Genomic DNA, 12,569 nt, shown 5'->3' with positions numbered 1-12,569 from the left:
TGCCCACGCTGGAGGGCAGTGACATGCTGACGGCCACCACAGCCTGGACCTGCTGGGCGCAGGCAATCCTTCCACCTCAGTTTTCCAAGTAGCTGGGACTACAGGTGTGTGCCACCACCCCCGCTAATTTTTTGATTTATTGTACAGATGAGGTCTCACCAAGTTGCCCAGGCTGGTCTTGAACCTGTGGGCTCAGGCAATCCTCTCATCTTGGCCTCCCAAAGTGCTGGGATTATAGGTATGAGCCAATGTGCCCTGCCTAGTTTATGTAATTTAATGAGATATGCAGTCACTTATTTTATTTTGTGGTGTGTGTCTTTTGGTTGACCATCCTAGGTCAGTCATTCAAACAAAGTAGCTATAAGCAATTCTGTGTGGTTTGTAAAGAATGGCAGGTAAAGAATATTGAGCACCATTCCTAACTTTTAAACTCTAATTTCTATCTATTCCCTTATTCCATACCCCAAGAAAGACAACTATTAAAGTACCAGAAAACTATTAAGCCTATGAACTATCTTTGCCTCTAAATAACTACTGAATACCTCCTATCATCTCCATGTTCATTGCTATTATCCAACTTCAGAACATAACCATCATTTCACCTAGATTACTATTATCCTTCTCCCCACTCTCTTTCCAATTTTGTTCCCTATTCTAATAACAGTCATATCTAATCATATTGTTCTCATGCTTAAAAACTTTATGTACTTAAAAAACTTAATACATTCAGGATAAAAGTCATATTCCATAAACCTGTACCAGGGGCTCTCCATGATCTTCTCATCTACTCTCCAGCATTCTCAGCCTGTCACTCTTTATAAAACACATATAATTGCTCATAGTTAGAATGAATGACCTAGGATGGTCAACCAAAAGACATACACCACAAAATAAAATATAAAATAAGTGAGTGTGTATCTTATTTAAATAAAAATTAAAAAGTAATTAAAGGATTCTTAACCATACAACAAATGAATCAGAACAAAAACCTTAATATGGGGGAATGAAGAAAAAACAGTAGTGAGTAAAATCATCTCACTATTTACATATATTTAATTTATTTTTGTTTTTAGTTGGAGTCTCACTCTGTCTCCCAGGCTGGAGTGCAGTGGCAGGCTCACGGCCACTGCAGCCTCGACCTGTTGGGCTCAGGTGATCCTTCTGCCTCAGCCTGCCAAGTAGCTGAAACTACAGGCACATGCTACCATGCCTGGCTAATGTTTTTTTAATTTATTGTAGAGATTAGGTCTCACCAAGTTGCCCAGGCTGGTCTCGAACCTGTGGGCTCAGGCAATCCTCTCACCTCAGTCTCTCAAAGTGCTGGGATTAAAGGCATGAGCCACCACGCCCGGCCTACATAAACTTAATTTTAAATACATAAGGACAGACTAAGAATGCATAATTAAGAGGTGAATAAGTATTCTTGACATGAAGATATTCTGCAATGTAATAGGCTATCTTGGCAAAACTTAGGTGTTTGCCTGAGGTGGAAAGGAGAAGTGGAAGAGAGGAGGAAAAAGTCATCTTATTAAGGGACAGTAAAAGTATTCCAAAAATCTTATTTGATAGAAACAGGAAAACAGTAGAGGAACTCAGTTTTCATATAAAAACAGAGAATTATATGCCTGATTATAAACATACCAGGAAAGGAAAGGAATCGGTAATGGAAAAGTACACTAGTATTCCCAATGTAACAAGAACCAAAAAAAAAAGAAGAAAAAACAGATGCTCATGAAACTAATACAGAATTTAAAAAAACAGATAGCTGGGGACAGTGGCTCATACCTATAATCCCAGTAACATGGACAGCTGAGGTGGGAGGTTCGCTTGAGTCCAGGAGTTTAAGACCAGCTGAGCAACATAGCAAGGCCTTATCTCTATAAAAAAATCAGAAAATTAGCTGGGCATGGTGGCACATGCCTATAGTCTCAGCAACTCAGGATTGCTGAGCCCAGGAGGTCAAGGTTGCAGTGAGCTGTGAGTGTGTCACTGTACTCCAGCCTGGGCAACAGAGTAAGACACTGACTCATAAATAAAAAAAGAGGAAACAACAAATTTTAAAAAGGAATAAACATTCTGTAAGATGAAATAAATATAAAACAAGCATATCGTTTTTTAACTAAATGTGAATAAACATTATCTATTAATTCTCCTAATTAAAATACAAAGTGTCAAACTGGGTTTAAAAATAAGCCGGGCATGATGACTCATGCCTGTAATCTCAGTACTTTGTCAGAGGCAAGAGGATTGCCTGAGCTCAGGAGTTCAAGATCAGCCGGAGCAACATGGTGAGACCTTGTCTCTACAATAAATAAAAAAATTATAGCTGGGCGTGGTGGCTCGCACCTGTGGTTCCAGCTACTTGGAAGGCTGAGGTGGAAGGACCACCTGAGACCAGCAGGTTTAGGCTGCAGTGGCTGTGAGTATGTGAGTATGCCACTGCACTCTGGCCTGGGTGAGAATGAGATGCTGGCTCAAAAATAAATAAATAAGTAAAACAGCATATCCTGTTAACAAAAAATATAATTAAAACAAAATATCAACTAAATAAAAGGGACACTAAGATTCTATGAACATACCAACAAAAAGAAAGCAAAAGTAGCAATATTAATATCAGATAAGTTGGGGCTGGGTGTGATGACTCATGCCTGTAATCCCAGCACATTGGGAGGTCAAGACGAGAGGACTGACTGAGCCAGCTGAGAGGACTGTTGAGACTAGGTTAGGCAACATAGTGAGACTTTGTCTCTATTAAAAAAAAAAATTAAAAAATTAGCTGGATGTGGTGATTCATGTTTATAGTTCCAACTACTCAGGAGGCTGAGGTGGAAGGATCCTGAGTCCAGGAGGTTGGGGCTGCAGTGAGTCATGATTGTGCCTCTGTACTTGAGTGAGACTATGATTAAAAAAATTATAATTAAAAAACATGCATATATATACGTATGTATGTATGTATATATCTCAGATAAGTTGGTGCTGGGTGTGGTGACTCATGCTTGTTTTTACACACATACACACACACACACACACACACACACACACACACACACACACACAAGTTGGTACTAAAGCTTAAAATCACAAAAACAGGACAAAAAAATGTGACTATGTAATGATAAAAGATAGGACTCTGGTCTTAAGACAGGTTGAGGTCCCAAAGAATGTGGTGGGCTATTTTCCCATATGGGTTAAGTAAACCCAATGAAGGGAACCAGACTAGGTTTACTGTGGAAGGGACTTTGCCCAATAGGGTAATCTAGAGTGGTATAGTAATCCTCATATACATAGAATCCACATAAGTGCAGGGTTTGAGAGTTAAAGTTATAAGTAAGTACAAGAAATGTATTGTTTGCTTAATAGGAAGGGTAGTTGGAAGTTTCCAATGGGTGTGTTCATAAAAGTACCTCACAAGACAAAGAAACAGACTAAAAATATGCCAGTTTCTCAGCACAAATGACAAATTATGAGTCATGTTAAATAAAACTTTTCCTTTCAAAATTCAACATTTCGAAATTTTACAGCAGTCAACCCTAAAAAATTATTTGTAAGGAAGAGAGATTTATAAATGCCCACTACTTAACCAGACTAACAGTCTTTGTTTTTATTAGTACCTTCTATTTGGTAATACCAAAGAAATCCAAGATGAAATAAATTAGAAAATCTACGCTATCAAAGAACCTTAACGCACTCTTAAAAGTATAATATATTGGCCGGGCACGGTGGCTCACATCTGTAATCCCAGCACTTTGGGAGGTGGAGGTGAGAGGACTGGCTGAGCCCAGGGGTTCGAGACCAGCCTGGGCAACATGGCGAGACCTCATCTCTACAGTGAATAAATAAATAAAACTGACCAGGCATGGTGGCTCATGGCTATAATCCCAGCACTTTGGGAGGCTGAGGTGAGAGGACTGCCTTGAGCCCATGGGTTTGAGACCAGCCTGGACAACTTGGTAAGACCCTCATCTCTACAGTAAATTTAAAAAATTAGCCAGGCTTGTGCCTGTAGTTGCAGCTACTTGGAAGGATGAGGCGGAAGGATCATCTGAGCCCAGTAGGTTGAGACTGCGATAGCTGTGAGCATGCCACTGCACTCCAGCCTGGGCAACAGAGTGAGACTGATTAAAAAAAAAAAAGTATAATAAAATAAAATGACTAAGTTTCTTAGGCATTTTTTTCAGGATTATTAAAGCTTGTTGATATAGGAGAAAGCAAATGTCTCAATCTAAAAATTACATTTTCAAAAAATACCCTCAGAATTAAGAACCCTGAAGAAAAGTAAACCGCTTACTTGTTTAAAGTTTTTTTTTTTTTGAGTTGGAGTCTCACTCCTTTGCCCAGGCTGGAGTGCCATGGCACACTCATGGCCACCCCAACGTTGACCTGTTGGACTTAAAGACCAGCAGCCTCAACCTGCTGGTCTCAGGCGATCCTTCAATCTCAGCCTTCCAAGTAGCTGGAACTACAGGCTTGTACCACCATGCCTGGCTAATTTTTTGATGGATTGTAGAGATGAGGTCTCACCAAGTTGCCTAGGCTGGTCTCGAATCCCTGGGCTCAGCCTCCCAAAGTGCTGGGATTACACTGAATTGTCTCAGTCAGGGTGAAGGAGGAGACATCAAGATAGGCTATGAGTTGAAGTTCCCCAAAGGGAACTACACAGTCTCGCTGAGTTGCTGGGGCTGGTCTCGAGTCTGAGGGCTCAGGCAATCCACTCGCCTTGGCCTCCCAAAGTGCTGTGATTACAAGTTGAGTCCCTGAGCCCGACAAAGAGGTATTTCAGTTGAGACCATAACCAAACACCTGGTAGATGGTAAGCCTTGATTAAAGCAGGATATGAGAGAATAAAAAAGATTTATTAATAAATGTAAGAATCCCCATTTGTTTGGAGTAGAAGAGCAATTTAAGGGATGAGGATGGGAGGATGGTAACTTGAGAAAACAACATTACACACGGCAAAGAAGAATCCAACTAAAGTTATTCTGCAAACCAATCATCACTGATCAAGAATACTATAGCGAGACAATAGGCCAGTGGTTCCTGCTGTCAATTTAAGGCTTTATAGTATCTTTTAAAATTAAGTGGCTTGTTTAGGGTTTTCTTTGATAAACATATAAAGCAAAGATGCATAGGTTACAGGAGACTAAATTTACAGTTTTTTTTTTTTTTTTTTTGAGTTGGAGTCTCACTCTGTCACCCAGACTGGAGTGCAGTGGCCGCTCCCGGCCACCGCAGCCTCGACCTGCTGGGCTCCGGTGATCCTTCTGCCTCAGCCTTCCGAGTAGCCGGAATTACAGGCGCGCGCTACCACGCCCGGCTGATTTTTTGATTTATTGTAGAGATGAGGTCTCGCTGCCCGGGCGGGTCTCGAACCCACGGGCTCAGGCAATTCACTCACCTCAGCCTCCCAAAGGTGCGGGATTACAGGCTGAGACACCGAGCCCGGTTTCCAAAGTTTTTTTTAGAGAAACTAGATTCTGAGCAATTTTTCATAAGAGTAATACAAAGATGAACTTATTTTACTTCCTTCAGTTCCTAAGGGAGCAAATAAGAAATATTCAGTAAAAAAGTCCTCATTGAATTTAGCCTTGGGAAAATCTTCAGACAGCAACTGATACAGTCTGACATAACAGTGGGGTCTCAATAAATGGTGTCAACTGATAAAAATAAGAAAAAGATAGCAGACGAGAGGATAAAGAGTTTACTTGTTATATCTCTAACCATGCTAAATCATCTCATTAATGCACAAAAGAGGATGTGGATGATCAGTACAAAATCACTATTACATAAATTAAACAAAACAACAAATCTCAAAAAATCCAGAATTATCTTTATATATTAAAGTATAAAGTTACAATCTTGATTTTCTTTGAGAATAGACAAGGTCAGTATAAAAGAAAAGAAAAAGAAACTTAACCTGAATACTAAGAAATTTCTAACTCAAGGACAAAGAAAACTACAGCATACAACAAAGAACTTGTATTTTTTTTTTTGAGTTGGAGTCTCACTCTGTCGCCCAGATTGGAGTGCAGTGGCCACTCCCGGCCACTGCAGCCTCGACCTGCTGGGCTCCGGCGATCCTTCCGCCTCAGCCTTCCAAGTTAGCTGGAACTACAGGTGCGCGCTACCATGGCCGGCTAGTTTTTTTTGTTTATTGTAGAGATGAGGTCTCATCAAGTTGCCCAGGCGGGTCTCGAACCCGCGGGCTCAAGCAATCCACTCATCTCGGCCTCCCAAAGCACAGGATTACAGGCTGAGCCACCGAGCCCGGCCAAGAACTTGTATTTTTATGCAAGTAGTATTTGGTAGTGTTACTTGGATATATCTGGAAATTTAAAAAGTGAACAAAACTTTTAGTTAGGGACTCCCTGAAAAAGTTTACTTCTTTTTCAATCCATTCCCCAAACTATCACTTAAATACTTCCAAAAACACAAACCTAACCATATTACATCTCTGTTTAAAAACTTCTGATGGTTCTCTAATGCCTGTGGTATAAGGTCCAAATTCTACATTAAAATGCTACTATCAAATATCCTTCATAATTTGATCCCAACCTAACTTTCCAGTCTCTATTCCTGTCAATCTGTTTTTTACTATATTGTGATTTGCTACATAGAATCATTTATTCCACAATCCTTTGTTCTTTCAGCATCAGAGCCTTTCATATACTGTTCTGTTTGCCTACAATATTCTACACCCTCTCTACCTTATACAATCTTACTTGTCCTTTAAAGGCTCAGATCAAATATTGCTTGTTTTGTGAAACTTTTCAAGATTCTACCAGGAAGATTCCACTTACGTGGTTACACAAAATTTTGGATATGCTCCAACTTATAACGCTAGATATGTATGTGTCTGTCTGCTATAAAAGATTAGGACTAGAAGGCAAAGGGTATGTTATTATCTCTAGGTCAGAGTATAAAATCTGGCTCATAATAAGAATTTAATAAACATTTGTTCAGACTCCAATTTTTTCAAATCATTTGCTATGATAGTTCTTGGAACCATTAAACAGATTAAAGTATTTTAAGACTTTTTTGCATAAAATAGTTTAAAATATGGTTTTTTGCTTTGCTATGCTTATTAATTACTTTAGTTGACCATTGCTACATGAATTGTGCAATTATTTAAATTTAAATTTAGTGGGAATACTGCAAAAAACACTTTAGTCTAAATATATAAAAATACTCACTTCTATATTTGGTAGAGTTATTGTCACCTGTTCACCTTTGCCAACCTCAAGCTCTCCTTCACAAGAAGTGTCAATAGAAGCAGGTTTGAAGTCATCTAGAAATAGATATAATACCAATATTTATAAAATGGAACAATACCTGGATACAAAATATGAGTGTTTCAGAGTGATAAATCATTTTTCAAAAGCTAGTCATTAAAATTGTTTAGAAGAATATTCATAAAACAAATGAACAAACAGAATAACAATCCAGTTTATTTCTGTCTGCATAATTCAAGAAAAAAGAAAGAGCTATACTCTAAAAGAGTATTCTTCAAAATCATGTTCCCTTAGAATCCTGTTCAGAGTAAGATGAATTTCACTAATGTGTTCTACTACTAAAAGCTAAATAATGTCACACAAGTCGTTGAAAAACGAATAGAGGTAAATCATTTTCAGTTTCCAGTCCTTTACTATCATAAATTTTTCTTAAACCACCTTTGGTGCCTACTTCAACTTGCCTGCCATCCTAGCAGAATAAAACGAATGAATACTCAGCAAATACAGTACAATTTATGAGGAAACTTAAGAAAAAGTAATCTTTGTAGCTCAATAGTTTTGAGTTTTTCATAGATACGTACACCACTAAGGGATATATAAATTATTTATTTATTTAGATATCACTTAAGAAGTACTTAATTTTGAGTTAAATCATTGTTTCAATGATGTCATTAAAATCTATCACCTGGCTGGTCACAGTGGCTCATGACTATAATCCCAGCACTTTGGGAGGCCGAGGTGAGAGGATTGCCTGAGCCCATGGGTTCAAGACCAGCCTGGGCAACATGGAGAGACCTTATGTCTACCATAAATCAAGAAAAATTAGCTAGGCATGGTGGCATGTGTCTGTGGTACCAGCTACTTGGAAGGCGGAAGGATCACCTGAGCCCAGCAAGTCAAGACTGCAGTGGATGTGAGTGTGCCACTGCACTCCAGTCTTGGCGACAGAGTGAAACTCTGACTCAAACAACAACAACAAAAAAACTATCACCAAGCTGGGTGTGGTGGCTCACGCCTATAATCCCAGCACTTTGGGAGGCCAAGGTGAGAGGACTGACTGAGCTCATGGGTTTGAGACTAGCCTGGGCAACTTGGCAAGACCTCATCTCTATAATAAATCAAAAATTAGTCGAGTGTGGTGGTGCCCGTCTATAGTTCCAGCTATTTAGAAGGTTGAGGCAGAAGGATCACCTGCGTTCAGCAGGTCGAGGCTGTGGTGGCCATGAGCATGCCACTGCATTCCAGCTTGGGTGACAGAGTGAGACTCCAACTCAAAAAAAAAACTAGAAGGAATTTAGGATACTAAGATATTTCACATTAAACAAGCACAAAGCCATTTAAACATAATTCATATCAGCATATATCAGTGAGTAATAATTCTTTTTTTTTGAGTTAGAGTCTCACTCTGTCACCCAGACTGGAGTGCAGTGGCACGCTCACGGTCACTGTAGCTTCGACCTGCTGGGCTCAGGTGATCCTTTCGCCTCCGCCTTCCAAGTAGCTGGAACTACAGGCACGTGTCATGACGCCCGGCTAATTTTTTGATTTATTGTAGAGATGAGATCTCACCAAGTTGCCCAAGCTGGTCTCAAACCCATGGGATCAGGCAATCCTTTCACCTCAGTTTCCCAAAGTGCTGGGATTATAGGCATGAGCCACCGTGCCCAGCCCTGATAATTGTATATATAATCTCTCATGTTATATTTATTTATTTTTTTTATATCTATTTATTTTTTTGAGTTAGGTCTCGTGCTGTCCCCCAGGATGGAATGCAGTGGCATGATCATGACTCCCCATAGCCTTGACCTTCCACCTCAGCCTCCCGAGTAGCTGGGACTACAGACACATGCCTCCTATTTTTAAAGTTAACTCTTTAGTAAAATATGGCATTTACAATCAACTGGATGGGGAAGGGGGCAAAAAGAAAAAAGAAGGCATACATGCAAAATAGAAATATAAATCTTATTGGCAGTAGTGGGAATCTGCCAGGGGAAGGGGTGCATACTTCATCAACAAGGGTAACTGCATAATGAACATTTGGATACCTAACCCTAAACTGTACCCCACATCTTTGAAATAAAAAAATTTTTAAAAAAGAACATAAATCATAAGCCTGATGAACTTTCCACAAAGTGACGTCTGTGTAACCACCAACCAAATAAAGGAATAGAAGAGGCCGGGTGCAGTGGCTCAAGACTGTAATCCTAACACTTTGGGAAGGCCAAGGCAGGAGGATTGCTTGAGCCCAGGAGTTCAAGATCAGCCTGGGTAACATAGTGAGATCTCGTCTCTACAAATAAAAAAAAAATTTAAAAAATAAAGTGAATTAAAAAAAAAAAGAAGTAGAACATTACCAGCTCTGCCCCCCCAGAGGTCCCTTCCAGTTATTACCTCTGTTCCAAGAGATTACTCTTCATATTAACAAAAAGGCCCCAAAGGCAAAAAAATCTAAATTCAAAGTAATGGATATTTATTAGTGGAATTTAGGGAACTATAATGGACAGATCTTAGGAAAGGAGAATCATACATCATACAATGCTCTTTAAATTATTGCTCTGTCAATAAACAAAGGCTGGCTCTGCTTCAAAATGGCATTTGTAAATAGTTAACATTTATGGAGCACTTACTATGTGCCAGGCATCATACTTAACACTTCATATTTACTTCTTATAACAAGTTTATGGGAAGAAATGCAATCCATTCCAGAGGTCCCTTCCAGTTATTACCTCTGTTCCAAGAGATTACTCTTCATATTAACAAAAAGGCCCCAAAGGCAAAAAAATCTAAATTCAAAGTAATGGATATTTATTAGTGGAATTTAGGGAACTATAATGGACAGATCTTAGGAAAGGAGAATCATACATCATACAATGCTCTTTAAATTATTGCTCTGTCAATAAACAAAGGCTGGCTCTGCTTCAAAATGGCATTTGTAAATAGTTAACATTTATGGAGCACTTACTATGTGCCAGGCATCATACTTAACACTTCATATTTACTTCTTATAACAAGTTTATGGGAAGAAATGCAATCCATTCCCCTGGTCCTTAAACAAACAAATGCAAATGAATATGAACAATTCACAGAAAGTATTCTTTATAATACAGTTTATTCTCCATGCCACTTTCTTTTTGTGTGTGTGTGTGGTTTTTTTTTTGAGTTGGACTCTCACTCTGTCACCCAGACTGGAGGGCAGTGGCTGCTCCCGGCCACAGCAGCCTCGACCTGCTGGGCTCCGGGGATCCTTCCGCCTCAGCCTTCCAAGTAGCTGGAATTACAAGCGTGTGCTACCATGCCCGGCTAATTTTTTAATTTACTGTAGAGATGAGGTCTCACCAAGTTGCCCAGGCGGGTCTCGAACCCGCAGGCTCAGGCAATCCACTTACCTCAGCCTCCCAAAATGCTGGGATTACAGGCTGAGCCACCGAGCCTGGCTCTCCATGTCACTTTCATTAAAAACTGAATACATGCAATAACCATCTCTCTCTCTTTTTTTTTTTTGATTGGAGTCTCACTCTGTTGCCCAGGCTGGAGCATAGTGGCATGCTCACAGCCACCACAGCTTTGACTTGCTGAGCTCAGGTGATCCTTCTGCCTCCGCCTTCCAAGTAGCTGGAACTACAGGCATGTGCCACCACGTCTGGCTAACTTTTTTTTATTTATTGTAGAGGTGTCTTGCCAAGTTGCCCAGGCAGGTCTCGAACCCATAGGCTCAGGCAATCCTCTCACCTCGGACTCCCAAAGTGCTGGGATTATAGGCATAAGCCACTGCACCTGGCCAATAATCATCTCTCAAATCTTGATGCTTATTTCTAAATTTTAAGAAACAGATATAGGCTGGACGTGGTGGCTCAGCCTGTAAGCCCAGCATTTTGGTATGCTGAGGTGAGAGGATTGCCTGGGGGTTAGAGACCAGTCTGGGCAACTTGGTGAGACCTTGTCTCTACGTTAAATCACAAAAATTAGCTGGGCATGGTGGCGTACGCCTGTAGTTCCAGCTACTTGGAAGGATGAGGCAGAAGGATCACCTGAGCCCACCAGGTCAAGGTTGCGGCGGCCATAAACGTACTCCAGCCTGGGCGACAAAAAAGTGAGATGCCAACTCAAAAAAAAAAAGAAAGAAACAGATATAAAAGTAACATAAGCAATATGAAAAATGTGAAAGAGTTTTATTTACAATTGTATCCCTGGAAAGCACAGTGGAAGAATCAAAGTTTAAAGATTAGACTGAAAATAAACTGGGGAGTTTGTTGGTAGCAACAGGGTAAGTGAGAAAAAGATGAAAGATACAAGTAAGGTGTTAAGTTTTAGACACCTGAGAAAGATTTTGGACTGAGAAAAATAAGTGTTAATTAATGTCAATTGATGAAAAGATAGTGATAGGGAAAAAACCAGAACTGAACTGAAGTATCACAGAGATAAAGTAGAAAGTAGAAGAGAAGTCAGAAAATCTAAGAGAATGAACACAGATATAAAACAAAACTACAATAATAACACCATTAATTATGTGCTAATCAATTTTAAAAGTTTTTCCTGAGCCTGGTGCAGTGGCTCAAGCCTGTAATTCCAGCACTTGTGGAAGTAGAGGCCAGAGTACTGCCTGAGTCCAGAGTATAGAGACAATCCTGGGTAACTTGGCAAGACCTTCTATCTACAATAAAAAAATTAGCCAGGAGTGGTGGCTCAGGCCTGTAGTTCCAGCTACTTTGAAGGCTGAAGCAGAAGGAACACCTGAGCCCAGCAGGTCGAGGCTGCGGTAGCCATGAGCATGCTATTGGGCTCCTGCCTGGGCAACAGGGTGAGACTCCAACTCAAAAAAAAAAAAAAAAAGTTTTTCTAATCACTTTTATATTGAAGTCTTACAACAATCCTGAAAAGTAGTGAATATCCCTTTCTTACAATAAGGGAAGCTAGGGTAGAAGAAGTTAAGCTCCTTGCCTCAAAACATGCAACTACAAAACCCAGTTAGAAAAAAAGATGAAAGGTTGGCCAAGATATATCAATGTAATTAAGGAAAGAAGAGACCTTTTGAGCTAGTAAACATTATTTGAGAAACTAAAGTGAGAATCAAAGTCACTTTATAATAACATATACAGAAGAAATGAAGAACCTGCCACTGAAAATCTCTCACAATTTATAAATAAGTTATCATCATGCCCTATGTAGGTACCCACACTAGTGTACTTTGTTGGTCCTTGACTTTCCAATTTTTTTTTTTTTTTTGAGTTGGAGTCTCACTCTGTCACCCAGACTGGAGTACAGTGGCTGCTCCCGGTCACAGCAGCCTTGACCTGCTGGGCTCCGGCAATCCTTCCACCTCAGCCTTCCAAGTAGTTGGAA

General features: G+C 39.9%; 1 protein-coding gene across 5 annotated transcripts in view; it reads right to left on the bottom strand.

Moving 5' to 3' along the window:
* The window catches only part of EAF2 (ELL associated factor 2), a 47,931-nt gene that overhangs the window by 29,098 nt on the left and 6,264 nt on the right, over nucleotides 1-12,569 (bottom strand). For all 5 annotated transcript variants that reach the window (XM_021707625.1, XM_008048222.1, XM_008048221.1 and 2 more), the window contains exon 2: nucleotides 7,191-7,285. Coding sequence is in view for 4 of the 5 variants with exons in the window: in XM_008048222.1 (XP_008046413.1) it covers nucleotides 7,191-7,285 (95 nt within the window). In the remaining variant the exon portion in view is untranslated. The remainder of the gene's footprint in view (nucleotides 1-7,190; nucleotides 7,286-12,569) is intronic.

Source organism: Carlito syrichta, unplaced genomic scaffold, assembly GCF_000164805.1.
Source record: "Carlito syrichta isolate Samal-C Ts95f unplaced genomic scaffold, Tarsius_syrichta-2.0.1 Scaffold121532, whole genome shotgun sequence".
Lineage (NCBI taxonomy): Eukaryota > Metazoa > Chordata > Mammalia > Primates > Tarsiidae > Carlito > Carlito syrichta.
The sequence above is the reverse complement of the archived record's forward strand: the minus strand, read 5'-3'. Positions and strand labels throughout refer to the sequence as shown.